Source organism: Mustela nivalis, assembly GCF_964662115.1.
Source record: "Mustela nivalis genome assembly, chromosome: 4".
Taxonomy (NCBI): domain Eukaryota; kingdom Metazoa; phylum Chordata; class Mammalia; order Carnivora; family Mustelidae; genus Mustela; species Mustela nivalis.
The window spans coordinates 12463898-12486158 of NC_139023.1; the positions used below are offsets into that span (position 1 = coordinate 12463898).

The 22261-nt window shown below is 37.1% G+C and overlaps 1 protein-coding gene and 1 pseudogene across 2 annotated transcripts in view; one reads left to right on the forward strand and one right to left on the reverse strand.

Annotated features, from left to right (window-relative positions):
• Positions 1-22261, forward strand: part of LOC309863877 (transmembrane protease serine 11F) — a gene marked incomplete at its 5' end in the record, with an annotated part of 101609 nt that overhangs the window by 63437 nt on the left and 15911 nt on the right. Inside the window, 3 exons of the mRNA XM_082729139.1 lie at positions 2203-2354; positions 4026-4144; positions 21289-21353. Coding sequence (XP_082585265.1) covers positions 2203-2354; positions 4026-4144; positions 21289-21353 — 336 coding nt within the window. The remainder of the gene's footprint in view (positions 1-2202; positions 2355-4025; positions 4145-21288; positions 21354-22261) is intronic.
• LOC309863878 (CUE domain-containing protein 2 pseudogene) lies at positions 11101-11931 on the reverse strand (annotated as a pseudogene). The gene has a single exon. The product of its transcript is annotated as a CUE domain-containing protein 2 pseudogene (transcript).

A 22261-nucleotide genomic window follows, 5' to 3' on the forward strand; every position in this document is an offset into this window, starting at 1 on the left:
CTCAGACCCAAGTGTAAGGATAGCACATTGGTCATTATTAACAACATTATTAACAACATTGACAGTGAATTGAAATCACTGTCTTTTCCTTTAATGTTTCTCACCTTGCCAGGAGGCACAATCACTTATCTAGACATCAAAACAAGGGGGCCATTAATCCTTTCCTTGTCCCACAACTAAGTAAACAGCCAACAAAAGTCAAGAATTGGAGCTAAATCGATCTCTTCTCCACCCCCTGCTTCGGCCTTGGCTCAGGTCCTCATGCATCGTCCTCACCATCTTTCTCCTGGACCTTCAAAATAACCTTTAAACTGGCCTTCCTGTCTGCACTCCTGCTCTAATCCCCATCCTGCGATTATCCTAAATTCTCAGTCTGATTACAGCTTTTATTGGCTCCCCGTCTTCTGCAGAGTCAATTTCAAACTTTTTACTTTGGGTTATGGGACTCCTCATGACCCAATCAGTCCACCAGCCTTAGCATATCCTCTTTCTAGTACAGTAGTGCTGAGAAAGAATGCAATCATGCACATACTTTGGAGACCACAAATTCCTCAAGGGCAAAAGCAGTATTTTATATTTTCACTCCCAGTGCTAATTACAGCAGCACCCCCACACCCCCTGTTTATTAGAGACTTCACCTTCTGTGGTTTCAGTTACCTACGTTCTACCTGAAGCAGATGATCCTCCTTCTGACTTGTCAGAAAGTAGTAGTAGCCTGATGCTAGTCACAGTGCTTGTATCATTCATCTTACTTCATTTCATCACAGAGGCATTTTTTTCATCTCGCATCATGACAAGAAGAAGAATGAGCATGGTGTAGTAAGCTGTTTTGAGAGAGATCATATATATATAACTTTTATTACAGTGTATTGTTATAATTGCTCATTTTATTATTATTGTCAATCTCTTACTATGCCTTATTTATAAATTAAACTTTATCATACATACGTATGTATAGGAAAAAAACAGGGTTTGGCACTATTCACAATTCCAGGCATCCACTGGGGATTTAGAACATATTCCCAGGGGATAAAAGGGGACTACTATATTAGTAATAAATACCATTTCACATCCTTAGCATCCCCCCTTTTTTGCACATGTTAATTTTTTTTCTGTTCTTTTCTCCTTTTTTATGCCTGGAGAACTTTTAACACTCAAAGTTTAATCATGTCACCTGATAAAACATCCTGTCACAGACCTCCAAAAAGTTAATTGCTTTCTATTCCTGCATCAAGTTTTATTTTGGCACATTTCACACTATATATTAATTACTTGATTCTACATCTGCATCCTCTTATAAAAGAGTGGAGTTTCCAATAAGCAAAAAGTATATCTTAAAATCTTTGTATCTCTAGGCATCTAGAACTGTTCCTGAAACATTGTTGTGTGGTAGGTACCATCCTAAGAATGCTATTATCTCATTTAATTAATAAGTTTAAAATAAATATTGTTAAATAAGATTAAAAATATAAAATATCTTACTTGAATTATATTAAACACTGAATGTTATTCTGTTATTTGGAAAATAAAGTTAATAAATTTTGATTAATAAATAATCAAAAGATAGATAATCTTAATAACAAGATATTTTGAGTGGGGAGGTAGTATGTGGGCAGGTATAGGTAAAAGTCAAATGGAAATAGTCTTCTTCGGGACTGGAGTCTTATCAAGTACAATTCACAATTTCTGATTTCACTGGGAGTGCTAATAAAATATGAAGAACCATAATCAGGTCTTCAAAAGTAATGTTGCTACTTTTAAAAGAAATTATTAAGAAAATTCCTAAGGTCATTAAAAAAGTATTCATATAAATCAAGTAGAATTGATGAGATTATTGTATAAATCTGTTGCTAGAAACTCCCTTATTAAAATATGAAAATGTTATTTATAAATTACCTTTTTAATAACTTAATCTTTGTGTTTCACCATTCAAATATCAAATTGCTAATATGTCAGACAAAATGCCATAGGAAGATATTCTCACTTGAATGTCAGTATCAGTAGAACTTTAACCAAAATTTGTACTGTGATTGGGGTATTGGGAAAGTGTATACAAATTAAATCCTTGTGTTCTTTTCAAGATCTAAGTATCCTATTATTAATTAGCAGTATAAACTATTTTTTAGAGGAATGTAACAAGTGGACATAAAGTGGAATCATAATGACTTTCTTATTGTTTTATTATTGTTTCTATTATCACAGACCACTTGAATTTTCAGAAGCTGATTACCCACGAGTTGAATATCAAAGAAGACAGCAGTTTTGGGATCCTATACGTCTAGCTCTCTTCACTTTGGCAATTGTAGCAATCATAGGAATTGCAATTGGTATTGTTACGCATTTTGTTGTTCAGGGTAAGTATCCAGGTCACATTTCTATTGCCTAATGCTAAGTGCTCTATGACTTAATATCTTGAAATTCTCTCGTATAAAAAATACTATTTGCATGATATTAAAATTTTAATTACTAATCTCTTATTGATGTTAAATTATTGTTTGCTCCAGTATTGAGTTCAGTGCTACATATTTCCAGCCAGTGAGACTTGCAACAAACATTACATGGACAGACAAATCTAAAAGCGATATAGTTTTGGGGCACCTGGGTGGCTCTGTCAGTTAAGCATCTGCCTCCAGTTTAGGTCGTGACTCTAGGATCAAGATCACTGCTCAGCTGGGATTCCGCTTCTCTCTCTCCTTCTGCCCCCACCCCCACTAGTGTTCCCTTTCTCCTCTCTTGCCCTCTCTCTCAAATAAATAACAATTTTTAAAAGTAATAAAGCTTTAAAATGAGAAAGAAGGGTGAAAATCTTAATATTTAAAGACAAATCACACCATGTACCCAGTTTCATATTTTTGTTCCAAAACCAATACAAAGCAGCTGCTTAAGCTATAGCCAATCAAATAATTTCCTTGATTTGCTTCTGCATCTTCTCTTTACCAATCTCCCCTCACTCCTGTTGGTGGAGGGGTCCTAATCACTTTTGGTTTGGTCTTGCCCCACTGGAATTACTATTTGTTCACATTAACTCCTGAAAATGTGAATGTGCTCCAGTTGATTTTTTTTTTTTTTTGAAGATTTTATTTATTTGAGAGAGAGACAGGGTGAGCAGAGGGAGAAGAAGAAGTGAACTCCCCACTGAGCAGGGAGCCGGAACCCAGGACCCTGGGATCATGACCTGAGCTGAAGGCAGGTGCTTAACCAATTGAGCCACCCAGGTACACCAACCTAGTTGATCTTTTAACATCAACAAATAGTTGATGGTTGAGGACATCCCTGGTAGGCTTACCCAGAGGGGTTATTTACATGACCTGAGCAAGGATTGAACAGTGGGTGGCTAAGGATAGCAGTAGAAATAAAGAGTTCTCCAAGGTCACTGAAGTTTGGCCAGAGAGGAAGAAAGTTAGAATATGGGTCCACAAAGCCTAAAATGGGGCTTCAGGCAATATGATTAAGGCTGAAAAACAATCAAGATTTTTAAAAAAGAAAAGTAAAAAGACCCTAAAAAAGGTAGCTATTACATACTACAACTGTTGTCCTTGACAACGGAATTTTCAGTGGTATGTCAAGAGTAGACTGCTGAGAATTAAGAATAGGCAAAAAGTGAAAACAATGAATACTAATATTTATTAGCAGCATAGAGAAAACTGATAGCCTGTTCAATGTATCTTCACAACACAGCTTACCTAAGATAAATCTGTGGTATAGTTCTTTGAGGAAATTGATCATTTTTATATGACTTTCAGCAATTGCTTTCAATATTTATTTTTCATTTTGCATGTCCAATTGTATGAAAATTTTTATATGCATAAACACTGTAAAAAATATTCTAAAGTGTACTTGGAGGCCTGAATTTTCTATTTTAGCTGGATACAATAATACAATTACAAAATGTTTGAAAAATGTCCACAATAACTTTTGTACCAAGAAGAAATAAATTGCACTATAGTAAACCTATTTCCTGGGGTTGGGAAAATAGAAACTGATTATATTTAAGCATGAATCTTTTATTTATGTTTGCCTTTCAGATGATAAGTCATTCTATTACCTTGCCTCTTTTAAAATCACAAATATAAAATACAAAGAAAATTATGGAATGAAAAGCTCAAGAGAGTTTATAGAAAGGAGTCATCAGATTGAGAGAATGGTAAGGCTAATAGAAATTTAAAAGTTCACATGTTTTTCTATTTCACTTTCAGTGTGGCTGCTGTAAGAACTTAGTTTCTCCATCCCTCAAACTCTTCTTATGAAAAACGTGGATACTATCTAAGCCATATGGTTGTGAGGATTAAATAACTTAATATATGTAAAATATTTAGAATAAAGTTATATACCATTAAACATATGTAGATTAGAGTAGGCTACTAATTAGCCACCAAGAAAAGTGTTGGTTGAAACAGATGTGCTTCCTATTTTTAATTCTTGATTTTCTGTCCTGGTTCATTTTCCTTCAACTTTTTTTAACATAAGAATATATGATTTCCATAGTGTATATGGACCACATCTTCCTTATCCATTCGTCCGTTGAAGGGCATCTTGGTTCTTTCCACAGTTTGGCGACCGTAGCCATTGCTGCTATAAACATTGGGGTACAGATGGCCCTTCTTTTCACTACATCTGTATCTTTGGGGTAAATACCCAGGAGTGCAATGGCAGGGTCATAGGGAAGTTCTATTTTTAATTTCTTGAGGAATCTCCACACTGTTCTCCAAAGAGGCTGCACCAACTTGCATTCCCACCAACAGTGGAAGAGGGTTCCCCTTTCTCCACATCCCCTCCAACACATGTTGTTTCCTGTCTTGCTAATTTTGGCCATTCTAACTGGTGTAAGGTGATATCTCAATGTAGTTTTAATTTGAATCTCCCTGATGGCTAGTGATGATGAACATTCTTTCATGTGTCTGATAGCCATTTGAATGTCTTGATTGGAGAAGTGTCTGTTTATATCTTCTGCCCATTTTTTGATATGATTGTCTGTTTTGTGTGTTGAGTTTGAGGAGTTTATTATAGATCCTGGATATCAACCTTTTGTCTGTACTGTCATTTGCAAATATCTTCTCCCATTCCGTGGGTTGCCTCTTTGTTTTCTTGACTGTTTCCTGGGCTGTGCAGAAGCTTTTGATTTTGATGAAGTCCCAAAAGTTCATCTTCGCTTTTGTTTCCTTTGCCTTTGGAGACATATCTTGAAAGAAGTTGCTGTGGCTGATATCGAAGAGATTACTGCCTATGTTCTCCTCTAGGATTCTGATGGATTCCTGTCTCACGTTGAGGTCTTTTATCCATTTTGAGTTTATCTTTGTGTACAGTGTAAGAGAATGGTCGAGTTTCATTCTTCTACATATAGCTGTCCAATTTTCCCAGCACCATTTATTGAAGAGACTGTCTTTTTTCCACTATGGAGTATTATGCCTCCATCAGAAAGGACGAATACCCAACTTTTGTAGCAACATGGACAGGACTGGAAGAGATTATGCTGAGTGAAATAAGTCAAGCAGAGAGAGTCAATTATCATATGGTTTCACTTATTTGTGGAGCGTAATAAATAGCATGGAGGACATGGGGAGTTAGAGAGGAGAAGGGAGTTGGGGGAAATTGGAAGGGGAGGTGAACCATGAGAGACTATGGACTCTGAAAAACAATCTGAGGGTTTTGAAAGGGCGAGGGGTGGGAGGTCGGGGTACCAGGAGGTGGGTATTATAGAGGGCATGGATTGCATGGAGCACTGGGTGTGGTGCAAAAATAATGAATACTGTTATGCTGAAAATAAAAAATAAATTTAAAAAAAAGAAAAATAATGACAAATGGGACAAATTTAATGTGTCAAAATTTAAAACTTTTGCTCTTACAAAACACTCTTAAGAGAATGAGAAGAAGAGGGGCGCCTGGGTGGCTCAGTGGATTAAGCCGCTGCCTTCGGCTCAGGTCATGATCTCGGTGTTCTGGGATGGAGCCCCGCATCGGGCTCTTTGCTCAGCGGGAGCCTGCTTCTCTCTCTCTCTCTGCCTGACTCTCTGCCTGACTCTCTGCCTACTTGTGATTTCTCTCTCTGTCAAATAAATAAATAAAATCTTTAAAAAAAAAAAAAGAGAGAATGAGAAGACAAGCCACAGACTGAGAAAAATATTTGCAAATTGTATACCTAATATAGTACTTATTTCCAAGATTAATAAAGAGCTCTGAAACTCAAAAATAAAAAAAATTTTTTAAGAAAGAATATATGATTTCCATGTTTGCCTTATGATTTTCTTACTTGTGTTTTAAAAAGCATGTAAAGCATCACATACAAGATAGGCACCTGTAATTTTTTTTTTTTTTTTGAAAGAGAAAGAGAGATTGGGGCAGGGAGGGGGAGAGGGAGAGGGAGAGAGAGATTCACAAGCAGGCTCCAGGCCCAGTGCAGACTGGATCTCATGACCCTGAAATCATGACCTGAGCCAAAATCAAGATAAAGATGGCTAACTGAATGAGCCACCCAGGTGCCTGCATCTAAAATTTTTAATGTCAATCTCAAATCTACTTATGCCTCTCATGTTTTCCCTTGAGAACTGTGCATCTATCAAGGCATTTCTAATTTTCAAAGTATATTAGCAAACTAAATCTTTACCTATCATAGCAGAAAGTCAAATAAAATAGTCTTCCGTTTTTGTCCCATGAAAACCATGTCTGTGGAGACCATAGATTTGTTTAGCATAACCCAGTATATTAGCCTAGAGTGTACTCCTTAAAGCTTCCAAGAGTTATTCTGGAACAATGAAGGAATAGCTCTATAGAAAGAAGACTGAATTAGTATAATTATTTATTAGCTTAATTAAAAGATGACTGTAGCACTTCAACCCTCCATTCACTGTACTTTCCTTTCTTTGACGTATTAACAATGTAGGAAAGTACTTCATTTAATCTTCATATGGGTTGATACTAAATATTGAAAAGCAGAGAGAATCAATTATCATATGGTTTCACTTATTTGTGGAGCATAACAAATATCATGGAGGACAAAGGGTGTTAGAGAGGAGAAGGGAGTTGGGGGAAATTGGAAGGGGAGGTGAATCATGAGAGACTAGGGACTCTGAAAAACAATCTGAGGGGTTTGAAGTGGCGGGGGTGTGGGAGGTCGGGGTACCAGGTGGTGGGTATTATAGAGGGCACGGATTGCATGGAGCACTGGGTGTGATGAAAAAATAATGAATACTGTTTTTCTGAAAATAAATAAATTGAAAAGAAAAAAGAAAAGCAATGAATAGTATTTTCATTTCCATAGCTATTTAAATAGTGCTTTTCCTTTAACAAAACAGTGTTTTTAGTGTTGCTGCACAAGAGTGTTCCCAAAAGCAATTTTGAATAGAACTCGTTCATTTATTTTAAATCCTCTGTTATTTTACTATATCCCTAGATATGTCCAAAGTCTTACTGTTTCTTTAATTCTTCTTTCTCAAAACTTTATGCTTTCAGCTTCAATTTGAACTGGTTGCTTTCTAGGTCCCCTTCAGAGAGGTAACCTGGGTCCAAACAGGATTGCTGTAGTGTGTGTGAGCCATTGCTTCTTGCATCTCATATTTTCCTTGATAATGGTGGGTTATGTCCTCAAGCACCTTCCTAAAGAAAAAGTGCATGGGAGAGAACATTTCTTAATTATTTTGTGTTGAATAAATCTTTTATTCTACAGTCCACTCAAGTGAGAGTTTGAATGTAAACCTTTAAATTCAAAATCATTCCCCCTCAGACCACCTGAAGCTTTGGTTCACTTTTATTACTCATTATATTTATTACTCATTATACAAGAAGTTGTGTTTCTTTTTCAGTAATCTCTTCTTTCTCTAGAAACTTTGTACTCTCCTTTTTGTTTTCTGAAATTTTGTAATGATGTGTCTTGGTATTTGGTATTTTTTCTTTCATTCATTTTTGTTGGGATATCACTAGACTTTAGAAAGAGCATAAAATATTTTAAGGTGAATATCTAAGAACCCAACACCAAATTTCAGAAATAGAACCTTACCAATATCTAGGAAACTGCTATATGTTCTTTTTCCTCTCTTCTTCATAGTTAAAAACTGTTTTGAATTTGGAATTAATCATTCTATTGTTTTATTACCAAGGTATGCATACTCAAATAGCATATTATATACTTTTGCCTCATTTGAAATTTATGTATATATAATCATATTATTTCTTTCTGTACTTCATTATTTCACCCAACATTATTTCTTTGAGGCTTTCCCATTCTGATGCATGCAACTATAGCTACATCATTTATTTTCACTTCTGTGTAGAATGTCCTAGAAAGAATATACTACTATTTATTAATTCATTCTAAGGTGGACAAATATTTCAGCTATTTTCACTTTTATAATTATGATAATGCAGCTAATTAACATCCTTTCAGATTAGTGCATGCGCTCCTATCCATGTGCAAGAGCCTTCCCAGGTCATAAACCAAGCAGATGATTTGCTGGGTCATAGGTTTTGCTCATTTTAGCAGATTCTGATCAGAGGTTTTCCAGGGGGTTTGTAGACATTTGCACCAACACCAGCAGGGAATGAATTCGTGTTGCCCTACCTCCTCATCAAAATTTTCTACAAAATTGACTTTTGCCAAACTGGTTGGTATGTATACATGTATGTATGTATTTATGTATGTACAGTAGTAACTCATTGTGAATTTAATTTACATTTTCCCTATTATTAATAATGTTCATCAGTGGTTATCAACCATTCGTCCTTTATAGATAGGTACTCTTTATTTTTTGCCTATTTCTTTTTTTTCTTTATCTTTTTACTGAACATACACTGTAATATGTCCATTTCCTTTTATAATTTTGTCTTTTAATTTATTCTCAGAAACATTTTTTGGGAAAAAGAGAAACATTTTTTGGGAAATGAATGCTTCCTGTTGAGAAATGAATCTTTTTCCATTTTGTGGCTTGGCTTTTCATTTTCTTTATAATACATTTTAATGAACAGTGTTCTGAATTTTAGTATAGTTATATACATCATTTTTCTTTTATTATTAGTGTTCTTTGTGTTTGTGTAAGAAATCCTTTCTGACCCTGACCCTGATATCACTGTCTTAAAAAAATCATTTTTCCTTTTTGCATTTAAGTCTTCTTTATTCTACATAGAATTGAAATTTGCATATGTGTTTGACTTAAGAATTTAATTTCATTTTCCCCCTTATATGAATAAGCATTTCTCTTAGCACCACTGGTTGAACAATTAGTCTTTTCTTGCCTGATCTGCCATGCCATTTCTGCCACAAGTCAAGTTTCCATGTGTGTATCAGGATATTGCTCTGTTCTCTAATCTGTTCTGTTGATCAGCCTTTTTTCCACTGTGTCAATGCTACAATGTTTTATCCTCTATAGTTTGACAGTAAGTGTTGTTACCTGTTGTATTAGTTTCCTAGTGTTGTTGTACCAAATTACCATAAACTAGTGGCTGAAAACAATAGAAATTTATTCTCTCACAGATATGGAAACCAGAAATATGAAAGCAAAGTATCAACAGTGCTGGCTCCCTTGGAAGGCACTAGGGAAGAATCTTTCATTGCCTCTTTCAGCTTCTGGTAACTTCAGGTGTTCCCTGGCACATAGCTACATAGCTGCAATCTTTGTCTTCATCCTGACCTTTGTGTTTCTCCAGTCCAATAAGGACATTGGATTATGAGATTAGTAAATCTAGAGGTCTAGAGAAATAATCGACATCTTCATTTATTTATATATATTTACTGTATTTCACTAAAACTTTGAAATATTTTCCTTAAAGGCCTTGTTCATCTTTGGTTAAATGTAATATTAGAGGCTCTTTTTTATCATTATTAATCAGTATCTTTTAAAGAACATTTTCTTACTGGTTTTTATTGGTGTATAGAAATATTTCTGGCTTTTGTAATCTCTTTTCATGCCCCTTCTCTTTTGTATTTGGTATTTTTAAGTGCTGAGTTTCTCCTAAAGTTTTTAGGGCGGATAGACTTTCTTCTTGGCTGTGTTTCTGTGACTCATAGTCTGGTCCAGGGGTTCACAGTTTTGTCTCCCAAAAGATATTTGGCAATTCCTGGAAACATTTTTTGGTTGTCACACTGGAAGGAGTGCTCCTGGCCTCTAGTGTCTAGAGGACAGGAATGATGCAAAAACACCCTACAAGTCACAGGACAGCTCCCTACAACAAAGACTTATCTGGCCCAAAATGTCAATATTGCTGAGGGTGAAAAATCTTCCAGCCTGTGACTTCCTGCATCGTATTTTATCAGTTATTTTTACTTCACTTGTTGAGTTCAGGAAAAGAATTAAATCTGTCATCTACTAAAGAAATCGTATTGGTTTTTGTCAGTGTTACAGATTTACCTCCATTTTCATACCTTTAATATAATTTTAATGGGCTTTCACAAAAAGAGAGAATATATAGTCAGTTGGCCATCTTGAACAAAAATCTTTGCATATAATCAAAGTTTACCATTTCAAAATTAACAACTAGTTTTTAGAATCAAAACTAAATGTCCGGGACGCCTGGGTGGCTCAGTTGGTTAAGCAGCTGCCTTCAGCTCAGGTCATGATCCCAGGGTCCTGGGATCGAGTCCCGCATCGGGCTCCTTGCTTGGCAGGGAGCCTGCTTCTCCCTCTGCCTCTGCCTGCCTCTTTGTCTGCCTGTGCTCGCTCTCTCTCCCTCTGTCTCTGGCAAATAAATAAATAAAATCTTTAAAAAAAAAAAAAAACTAAATGTCCTTCCATAAGAGTACCTCCAAATACTTGAATATTTTATTTTCCTTTTTCTTCACTATATCTCATTCTACTTCAAATTTCTCAAAGGGCAATGAATACAATTAAAATTTTATGCAATGTGGATTTGTACATAATAAGCAAGTAGGGGTTTTCTGGTTAGTTCCAATATCTTTTATGATGACAACAATTTATTGACCTTTTATTTTTTTATCATCAGAGACTGTTAAGGTAATATGTTCTCAGAAATGTGAAAGATTCTCTTATGTTATTTAACTGTACATTTTTTCTTTCTCTTTCACTTTCCTTTTATGAAGCCAAATTCCTTACTTCTCCTGTCCCCACCCATCCTCAGGGCCACCTTTACTGTTCCACAGGCAGCTCCAAAAGGAAGTTAACGCTGTGGGGCAAGGAATAGAAAGCAGGGTAAAGAAGAGGGATAGGAGTTAGGGCAGGTCCTGTGTGGGGTTATAGGGCTTCTATATTCCTCTGGGATCTGACCCTGGGAGACTTTGATAGATTCTGGTGAATGCCTCCAGTGGAAATGGTACTTCCTGGCTGGTTTGAGGTTGATGTATGTGACCTTCACCTCCTTGGCCTCAGGGTTCTGCACATCTTTAAACCACTTTGGTGCTCATTACCTGGTTGTTGATGTATTGGATCAGCTTCTTGAGGACCTCCTTGGGAGCACAGGCTGTAAATCTTCTGATCTTCTGTCCTATCCACCATCATGTACTTCTGCAGGATGAAGGACTTTAGCTCATCTTTTTGAGGGCCTCTGAAGCATCTGGGCAGGTCCTGGTTGGGGCCATTCCAAGCTGGAGGCCCCTCCTCCTTCCCCTTTACCAGCATTTGCACAACTTCTTCCAAGTCTCCCTGAGCTTTGGCCAGCACCCACTGGGTCTTCTCCACTGAATAAGGTGGGAACACCTCCAAGAGTACATGCACCCTGACAGTAGCTCCTCCTCAGCACTGGCTACCTCACCCTGGCTGTCCATGTAAGAGAAGCCCTAGCCTCTTCTTTGAGCTTTTCAGATCATTGCAGGGGCTATGTGGAAAAAGGCACCAGACCGTGGACTTCAGAGCTCTGAGTTGGCAGGTTCTCTTTTTTCCTGGCACCACTGAACTGCCATGAGAGTTTCTGCATCATGTGCTCTATTGCACCCCTTGGAATGTAGGCAAAGCCAAGCACATAGGCCATCATAATCGCAGTGAAGTCCTCCATCTCAAAGGAAGATGAATTTTATTTCTTCCCTTATGATTTGGATGGCTTTTATTTGTTTTTCTAACCTGATTGCTCTGGCTGAGATTTTTAAAACTGAGTTAAGTAGAAGTGGTGAGAATGCACCTTTTCTTGTTTCTGAATAAAGGAAAACTTTTCATTCAGCTTTTTCCCATTGAGTATGTTAGCTGTGGACTTGCCGTACATGGCCTTTACTATGTTAAGGCACATGCCTAATTTATTAAGAGTTTTTAATCAGTAAAGGATGTTTAATTTTATCAAATGCTTCTGTCCCCATTAAGATGATCATATGATTTTTATTCTTCATTCTGTTAATGTAGTGTATTACATTTATTAATGTACTTATGTTGAACCATCCCTGCATTCCAGGGATAAATCTCACTTGATTATGGTGTGTGATCCTTTTATGTACTATTAAATTTGGTTTGCTAGTATTTTTTAGGACTTTTGCATCAATTTCTATCAGGAATATTGGCCTGTACTTTTCTTGTAGTCTCCTTATCTGGCTCTGGTAGCAGGGTAATGCTGACCTCATAAAATGAGTTTAGAAATATTTCTTCCCTCTTCAATTTTTTGGAAGGGTTTGAGATAATTGGTATCAGTTCAAGAAATGTTTCGTAGAGTTCACCAGTAAAGCCATCTGATTTTGGACTTTCCTTTGTTGCACGATTATTGATTCTTGATTCAAATTTCCTTTCTGCTTTTAGTCTCTTCAGTTTTCCTCTATCTTCATAATAAAGTTTTGATAAATTGCATGTTTCTATGAATATACCCATTTTTTCTATTTTATCTGATTTATTGACATAGAAGTCTCCTAACATCTTTTTTTTTTAAATTTTTTATTTTTTTATAAACATTTATTTTTATCCCCAGGGGTACAGGTCTGTGAATCACCAGGTTTACACACTTCACAGCACTCACCAAAGCACATACCCTCCCCATGTCCATAATCCCACCCCCTTCTCCCAAACCCCCTCCCCCCAGCAACCCTCAGTTTGTTTTGTGAGATTAGATTTTATTTGCATCTTCTCTTTTTTTTTCCTTAGTCTAACTAAAGATTTGTCAACTTTGTTTACCTTCTCCAAAAGCCAACTCCTAGTTTCATTGATCTTTTCTATTATTTTTCTAGTCCCTATTTCATTTATTTCTGCTCTGCTCTGTTATTTCCTTCCTTCTGGTAGCTTTGGGCTTAGTTTTTAGGGTTCTTTTTTCTAGTTTCCTAAAGTATAAAGTTAGGTTTTTTATTTGAGATTTTCTTTTTTATTAAAAGATTATTTATTTGAGAGTGAAAGACAGAGATAGCTAGTGAAAGAGAGCATGAGCCAGCAGACAGGGGCAGGGAGAGGATCAAGTAAATTTACTACTCACTGAGCAGGGAGCCTGATGTGGGGCTGGGATCATGACCTGAGCCAAAGGCAGACGCCTAACCACCTGAGCCACCCAGGTGCCTGATCTTTCTTTTTTCTTAATATAGGTGTTTATCACTCTAAACTTCCCTGTTGGAACTGTTTTTTCTGCAATGCTCAAGGTTTTGGTATGTTGTGTACCCACATTCACTTGTCTCAAGATTTTTTGTCTTTTTATTTTTTTAAAGAATTTTTTGTTTTTGATTTCTTCTTTGACTTATTGGTTATTCAGGAATGTGCTGTTTTATTTCCACATTTGTGTATTTTCTTACTTTTCTGTTGTTTTTGATTTCCAGTTTTATACCATTGTGGTCAGAAAAGACAACTGATATAACTTCAATCTTCTTAAGTTTATTGAGACTTATTTTGTGGCCTAACATATGATCTATTTTAAAGAATGTTCCATGCACACTTGAGAGAAAAAATGTGTATTCTGCTGCTCTTGGGTAGAATGTTCTATTCATGTCCACTAGGGCCATTTGGTTTATAGCATTTTTCAAATTCACTGTTTCTGCATTAATTTTCTGACTAGATGATCTGTTTATTGTTTCAAGTGGAGTACCAAAATTCTGTACTATTATCTTATTGCTGTCTACTTCTCCCTACATTTCTGTTAATATTTGTTTTATATATTTAGGTGCTCCAATGTTAGGTTCAGCAATAGTTTATTACAGATAGTTATTTTCTCTGGTATCATTCCCTTCCTCAAGGCCCATCTGAAGTCTCAGAGCCAGATGTGTGGTACGGTTTGGCACAGAATGGTTTTGTTTGAATAATGGATTTATTTATTAATATGTGCTCCATTGTTTTTAGCAGAGTTAAAAAATGCCTAATATAGTAATTAAAACAAGATAACAATTTTTTTTAAACTAGGAGTTATTACTTTCATTATGTTAAAATCAATGAGTGAAGTATGACTATTTAATTCAAAGCAATATGGCAAGGAATTACTGAGAACTTATTCTAAAACTATCACTGAGCTAGATATCATTCTAACAGACTGATCCTTAATTTCCCCTTGGAGACATTAGGTAATTAGTGCACTCCTGGTAGGATTCCCCACATGGGGGACAGTGCTCTGAAAACTTTTTTTTAAATTTAACAGTAAATATAAATAGAAGTTCTAATATTTTTTACATCCTCAATGAATCATTAGCATCACTTTGAAAAATCAATGCTCAGAATAATCCAGAAGATTATTGCACCCAGAGGTGAGAGGGCTGGGCTGTTTCTGTTATACAACAAGGACTGTCCAGGGAAGGCGAAGCACAAGCTCCCAGACATCAATAAGTAAGGTACTCGAGTCAGACAAGGGCAGACAAAGACAGCACTTCTGAAGAAGTGTTGGTATGAACTGTTACCAATTAACACTTGTAGAAGTTGGAGCATTTGTGTGTTTGCCCAGTAAATGCAGTTTTACCAAACAAATATTTGCTACAATTCCTCTTTCACCACAATTCATCATCTGTATGTGAATTCAGCTTCTTAATAAATATCTTAAGAGGAAAAAAATTATTTGTTTGTAAGTGATTAGAGACAACATAGTTCCTATTGGCCTAGGCCTCCAGATCATCCAAGACATGATCCTGATTTTGCTTCTTTTTCTTCTATTGCTCTGTAAATTCCCACAATAAATGGCACAGTTTGGGTAGAAAGTAGCAGAAACCCAATGAACAAGTCAAAGAAGAAGGAAAGAAGGAAGGGAGGAAGGGAAGGAGGAGAGATGATGGGAAAATCTGGTGGGATTCAGAGGCCCAAACTATGTCTTCAGGCTTTCTCCACGTGGCAGATGATATAGCTTACAACTCTATATTCATATGTTTCCAGGTATTAATTGAAAAGATAAAGACAATTTTCCATAATAGTCCTTGGAGGAAAATTTGAAGAACCAATCTAGTTGGCCAAAGTTGGAATATCTCCTCAATCCTACATTAATCAGTGTGACCAAGGGAATAAATCTGTGTCACCTTTGTGGTAGATGGGAAAAGGGGCAAGTTTAGCACCATCTGGACCATATGGAATGAGTTTCCTATAGGAAAGAATGGTTCTCTTAGCAGGAAAAAAAGAGGGGGGGGAGTACTGATGAATATACAATAACTCTAATTCTAAAATTTTAATCTCTAACCAGATATCACTAAATCCTAGACTTGTGCATTCAGTGGTCTACTTGACATTTCCCACTTGGATCTCTCATAGGCATCTTGATGTTATATCTAAATCCAATTCTTTTTTTTTTTCATTTATTTATTTTTTAAAATAAACATATAATGTATTTTTATCCCCAGGGGTACAGGTCTGTGAATCGCCAGCTAAATCCAATTCTTAAGTTGTTCTCTTTCTCACTCTCTGATTCCTATTTTTTCCACTCAGCCAATGACATCACAGTCCATCTAGTTGCTACAATAGTATTTTCCCTTCTCCTCATGTCTAATCCATTCACAAATGATGTTTCTACTTCTAATTCACTGTCTCCATCCTGGACCTAGCTAATGTGTTGCCTCATCCAGGCAGCTTACCACAATCTTTGCCTCCATTCAGGCTCTCTCTATTATCCTGTCTACATAGCAACCAGATGATCTTTTAAAAACATATTATATATTATTTTGCATAAAATTTCATAAGTGGCTTCCAAATGTACTTAGCACAAAATCCAAACCTTTTATGAAGTCCTCCAAAGAATTTAACGCTCTGGTTCTGACTATTCCTCCAATTTCTGCACTCTCCTCCTTGCTCACTGTTCTCTAACCATATTGGCCTTCTTTTCAGATGCTCTGCACATTCTGTTCCTTCCCCCTGGAAGATCATCCCATGATCTTGTTCCTTTGCTTATTGCTTCTGATATTTCAGATATCACTTAAATGTCCCTCCTTGGAGAACACTTAGTCATGATATACCCCCAGTCATTATCCTATGTTACTTTACTCTATTAGTAGTTACATCTTATAATTAATGTATTTTTGTTGATTACTGTCTATCCTTCTACTCTATGAATCTAGAGACCACAACTTTTTCCTTAATAATTTTTATCCGGTGTTGTCACAGTGCCTTAAACATAGAATATTCTTAGTCAATTGCACTGAGTGAATAAATAAATGAGAAAAAAAAGGAAGGAGACAGAATATAATGAAAGAGTTATGAAGAGATGCATAAGTGGGCATATTTTTCTTCACAATGTTGTTTATGATTAACCATAACTGGAGAATCAGTTGGTTAATGAAAATGTTATTGTACACCTATTTTGTGCGAGACTGTGAAGGACACCAAGTTCTAAATAGTACAGTTTCTTCCTTATTGGAGTTTATTTTTTTTTAAGATTTTATTTATTTATCGGACAGACAGAGATCACAAGTAGGCAGAAAGGCAGGCAGGGAGAGAGGATGAAACAGGCTTGCCACTGAGCAGAGAGCCCGACATGGGGCTCAATCCTAGGACCCCGGGATCATGACCTGAGCCGAAGGCAGAGGTTTTAACCCACTGAGCCAGCCAGGCGCCCCTGGAGTTTATTTTTTAATTTAAATTCAGTTAGTCAACATATAGAACATCATTAGTTTCAGATGTAGAGCTCAGTAATTCATTGGTTGCATATAACACCCAGTGTTCATCACATCATGTGCCCTCTTTAATGCCCGACTCAACTACCCCATACCCCCACCTACCTCCCTTCCAGAAACCCTCAGTTTCTTTCCTATAGTTAAGTATCTCTTATGGCTTGTCTCCCTCTCTGATGTCTTCCTATTCCATTTCTCCCTCCCTTTCCCTATGATCCACTGTGTTTCTCTGGTATTCCTCAGATGAATGAAACCATATAGTAATTGTCTTTCTCTTATTGACTTATTGGAGTTATAATATAGTTTGTATATAAAAATTGGTGCATGGCCTGAATGTTTATAGCAGCAATATCCACAATAGCCAAACTATGGAAAGAACCTAGATGTCCATCAATAGATGAATGGATAAAGAAGATGTGGTATATATATACAATGGAATACTATGCAGCCATCAAAAGAAATGAGATCTTGCCATCTGCGATGACGTGGATGGAACTAGAGCGTATCATGCTTAGTGAAATAAGTCAATCAGAGAAATACAACTATCATATGATCTCCCTGATATGAGGAAGTGGAGATGAAACGTGGGGGGTTGGGGGTAGGAGAAGAATCAATGAAACAAGATGGGATTGGGAGGGAGACAAACCATAAGAGACTCTTAATCTCACAAAACAAACTGAGGGTTGCTGGGGGGGGGGGGGGTCGGGAGAGGGGGGTGGGGTTATGGACATTGGGGAGGGTATGTGCTGTGAAGTGTGTAAACCTGGTGATTCACAGACCTGTACCCCTGGGGATAAAAATTCATTATATGTTTATAAAAAAATAAATAATAAAAATAAATTTAAAAGTTGGTGCATGGAAAAGAGTATACAGTAGATAGATTGGATAACAAGACAATATGGCAATATGAGAGCTTTCATAGTGCAGAATATAATTGTCAGATATATATGACATGAACTAAAAGTATTTTAGGAGTTCAGAGGAAGGGAAAATCCCTTTGAAGTAGCAGGAAGTTTTCTTGAGGAGAAAGGGACAGGGATTTGTTTTATTGCTGTATTTACCCTCTGTTGTTACATATTCCCCTGACAGTAGCAGAAAATCTGCAGAACTTGCCTGACTTATTTTCATGGGTGGACCTAGAAAGGGATTCCCTAGCCGGCATCCAGTAACTACTGATCTTTCAGGAGGACTTAATTTGCATGTAGTTCCCAGCCAGAGGGAAGGTGCAAGCCCAAGCTTGTGGAAGATAGTAACTGGATGTACTATTAGAGTCACACATATTGTCAAATATGTCATTTTGTTTTTTGATGCTGGAGTTCAAACCAAGGACTCCACGTAGGATCTGATTTTATGGTGAACTTTTTCCCCATCTTAGCTTAGACTCTCTTATTTTAAACAGAATAATCTCTCAAAAAAAATCTATTCTTAGGTTTGGACTGTTAAAAGGGAAGGATTCAATTAGTTTTTGTAATTTGGACTAAATGTCATGTTACTGAGTTCTCAGTAGAAAAGTATAAGCAGTACATTAATTTTCTCCAGAAATTGCTGACAATGATGACTAGGTGTCCAAAAAAGGAACAGTCTTTCAGAAGCTGGGGAAAAATTATCTCTTAAGAGATGTTATTTTATGAGGTTTTTATTCTGGGAATAAAAGATGTATCTGATGTCTTCTTTTGGGGTTTCCTTCCCCAGGACTCTCTACCCATCACCAACCTGAGCATCTGTCATCTAAGTATAAGTGTTTTCAGTGTCACTTACTATACTTAAGAACGAGCACAAGATCTCGTGCCAGATTCTCCAAGTTCATATGCTAGAACCAGCACTTATAACGCCACCGTAGACACGTTTACTTAAGTGTCCTGACACAATTTCTTTATCTTAAAATGAGGTTGATGAGAATTTTAGAAATATTTTACTCCTACGGTGGTATGGGGTTTGAACAAAGGAACTGGCTCAATGCATACCCTGTACTACGGACTTAGTACATGTAAGCTATTCTTAGTGGTCACACCAATACTGTACTCTACCAGACTCTACCCATTTTTAAAACAGAGGTCAACTCCTCAGGGAACGATCATCTTGCTAATAATCACATTTTAGTTTGAATAGATTCTTAGCACTTCCTTATAGTCTGATATGATCAGAATCTTGATCTTTTCCCCAAACGCCATCATGTGCATAGTTCAGAATTTCAGAGGACATTTATATGAAGTGCTGATGACCTTAACGTCAGGTTTTTCTCCCTGTTCCCTGGAATATAGAAATAAAATAAGCTCCGAGAAGCTTAGTGAAATCATAAGTGACAGAACCCCAAAGTGATCCAAACCCCTGAAACGGCCATACGAAAGAGGGTCACCCCTGGAGTCTCCTGGTTCCTTCCCTGCTTTTGATTCCCATGGATCTGTTTATACTTGTCAACATGGTTTGCAGATGAAACAAAACAATGTGTTATTATCTCCTTCCCTTTACCATATTGTTGATTCTTAATTCATTGATTCATTCATGGATTTATTCAAACATGCATCAAGTACTTACTGTGGGTCAGGCAGTGTTCAAAACTCTGAAGGTAAAAAGATGGGCCAGACATATTCCCTACCATCATACAGTTCACAGTCTAGAGTGGGAAAGGCACAACTGTGAACCAGTATGACAATCACCGTAAAAGCCTCACATGCAAGACGCTGGGGTGGCCCAAGTAAAGGAGTGCTGAACTTCGAGGAGGGCAAGTCACAGAGAACTTATTTGTCCCTAGAGTGTCCGGGTGCTAACAGAATTGTCATTTAAGGACTTGCCAGAGGAAAGAAGTTCATTGTAGGGAGAGGAAATGAATGTGCAAAGCCATAAAGGTGTGAACCAGTCCAGTGGGATTGGGAAAGAGCTAGTCATTCAGTAGATAAGAAAATAGGCTTTGAAGGTAGAGGTGGGGCAAGGGTTAATGAAGGCATAAGACTGTGGAGCTGACACAGAGGGAGATACTGGGCTTGAAGCAGGAGTATAACATACTCAGATTTGCACTTTAGGAGTGTCACCCTGGTTGGTAGCATTGTAGGGGAACAACTGAGAGAGAAGACAGCGGAATCACAGAAACGTGCCAGTGAGGGGATACTACAGAGGCCCAGGCATGAGTTTCGAAAGAGCTGAATTCAAACCACAGCAGTGGAATTGGAGGAAGGGAGGAAGATTCAATATTTAGTTGATAAAATCTACTGAGCATTATTACTAGTTTAAAGGAGTCAGAGAGAGGGAGAAATCTTGTGAGGAGGGAGGCAATATTCTATCCGTTTCCCAGAGAACATCATATAGGGGGGCTAGATTTACTGGGAGGTGAGCCTTGTGTAAACTTCTGCGGACCTGTAATTTCTGATTTCTGACTCAGTCCAGTGCTTTTTACTGTGAGGCAAAACCTCAACAGTGGGCATTAGGATTTGGGGATTAGGTTCCAGGAAATCGGCTCACTGAGCCTCCAAACCTTCAACAGCTCCGGCTGGAAAAGCTGAGTAATAAAATGCTAATGGTATGGAGTGTGGTGAAACTCATTCCCAAAGTTGGTCCCAGTTGTGAAAGTCTGCCTGCGACACAAAGGTGACTAAGCAGTGCGGGGCGTCAGAGTCAAAGGACACGCATTGTTACTCATTGTTTCAAATGCTTTAGTAATGGGGTAATCATTTAAGAAAGCAATGAGTTGATACAAAGAGTGGGCTAGATTCCATATTTGGGAATAAGACAAATTTAGGGTGAGCTTTCTTAAAGGTGAGGATGCTGGGGCACCCGCGTGGCTCAGTCGCTGGAGTGTCCGATTCTTGATTTCAGCTCAGGTTGTGATCTCGGGTTGGTGAGATCCATCTCCACATCAGGCTCCTCACTGCGCGTGGAGACTGATTGGGATTATCTCTCTCTCCCTCTTCCTCTGCCCCTCCCCTCCCCGCAAGTGCTCACTCTCTCTCTTCCTCTCAAAAAGTTAAATTAAATTAAATTATTAATTAAAAGTGAGGGTGTTGCCTTTAAAAGTAGCATAGATACTTAAATTAATTTGACACTAATCAAAATGAACATTATCAATAGTTTACTATACACCAGGCAAGGTGTGAAATGCGTGATAAACATGATTTCATTTAATCTTCAAAACAACTCTATGAGGTAGATACTATTTTTATCCTCTGTTTTTACAGAGGCTTAACAGAATTACACAATTTTGTTAAAGTTATTTGTTTATGCAAGGATTAGAACCTCTTTTAGTCTCATCACTATGATAAACCAGTTCCAATCTGGGAATAAACTGAAACTGTCTTTGCCTCAACTCTTTTTAGAAAAGATAAGGAGTAGCTTTTTTTTTTTTTTTTTTTTTTTTTTCACGAATACTTCTCTTGTTTGATTTGTCTAACCAGATGTCTAGGATATTTCGACGTTCTGGAGGGAGTCGGTTTATCAAATCTCATGTCATCAAACTGAGGTATGTGAATTTAGTTTGCAACTTCAAACCTGTACCTGTAAGAAGTACTCCATCAGCAGGACTCCCCAGCTCCTCCAAGCAAATCTCTGCAGGAAGACAGAGATTTCATAAACCCTGAGCAGTGCAGCTTCTCCTGCATAGACATTTCCCAGTTACAATAGGAAGATGTAAAGTGCTCTATGTGAAGAGTCAGTGTCGGTTATCAGACAGTGCAAGAGGACGAATGGCCATGGTAACTTACTTGTTCCTTCAGCTCAGGGCTAGGAGGAATTTAGAACAGCTCTTTTCAATTATCCTCATTCTAAGCCTAGCCAACAACAACAGATGATGACTTTCTCTGAAATAAGGTTTTTCTTTAATGTCACTAGATTTTTATTATTATTTTTAATACCTTTTCATTTTTATGTTCTGATAAAAGCCAATATGCATAAATTGAACATATATTTGTTGTAAGAGAATCAAATAAATTATTAGAATCCATCTCAAATATACTTTTTATATGATGTCCAAAATGCTTGACATTTGCTGGCATAATATCTTATTGTCTACCTATTTTGATAAAAAAAAATTTAAACTCTTTCTGTGGCTATCAATCATTATACAAATATAAGTATCACTTATATTTGATGGTAGAGTAAATACACATGTAGTTAGGGGGCCCTGCCTTTTCTGCTCTCTCCCTCTCTACTTTTGTTCCTTCCTTACTTTGCTTTCTCCCTCCCTTCCTCCTTCCTTCCTTCTTTGATTCTTTATCTGTTTTAAGATTCAAATCATCCTCAAAGGGCAACTGGAGGCTTTCTAGACCTCTACATTATAGTATAATATGTGTTCCCTTTATCAAAAGATTTCCTTTAATAAGTGCTTTCTCTAATTATCCACTTACCCAACACTTATTAACTAACCATCAA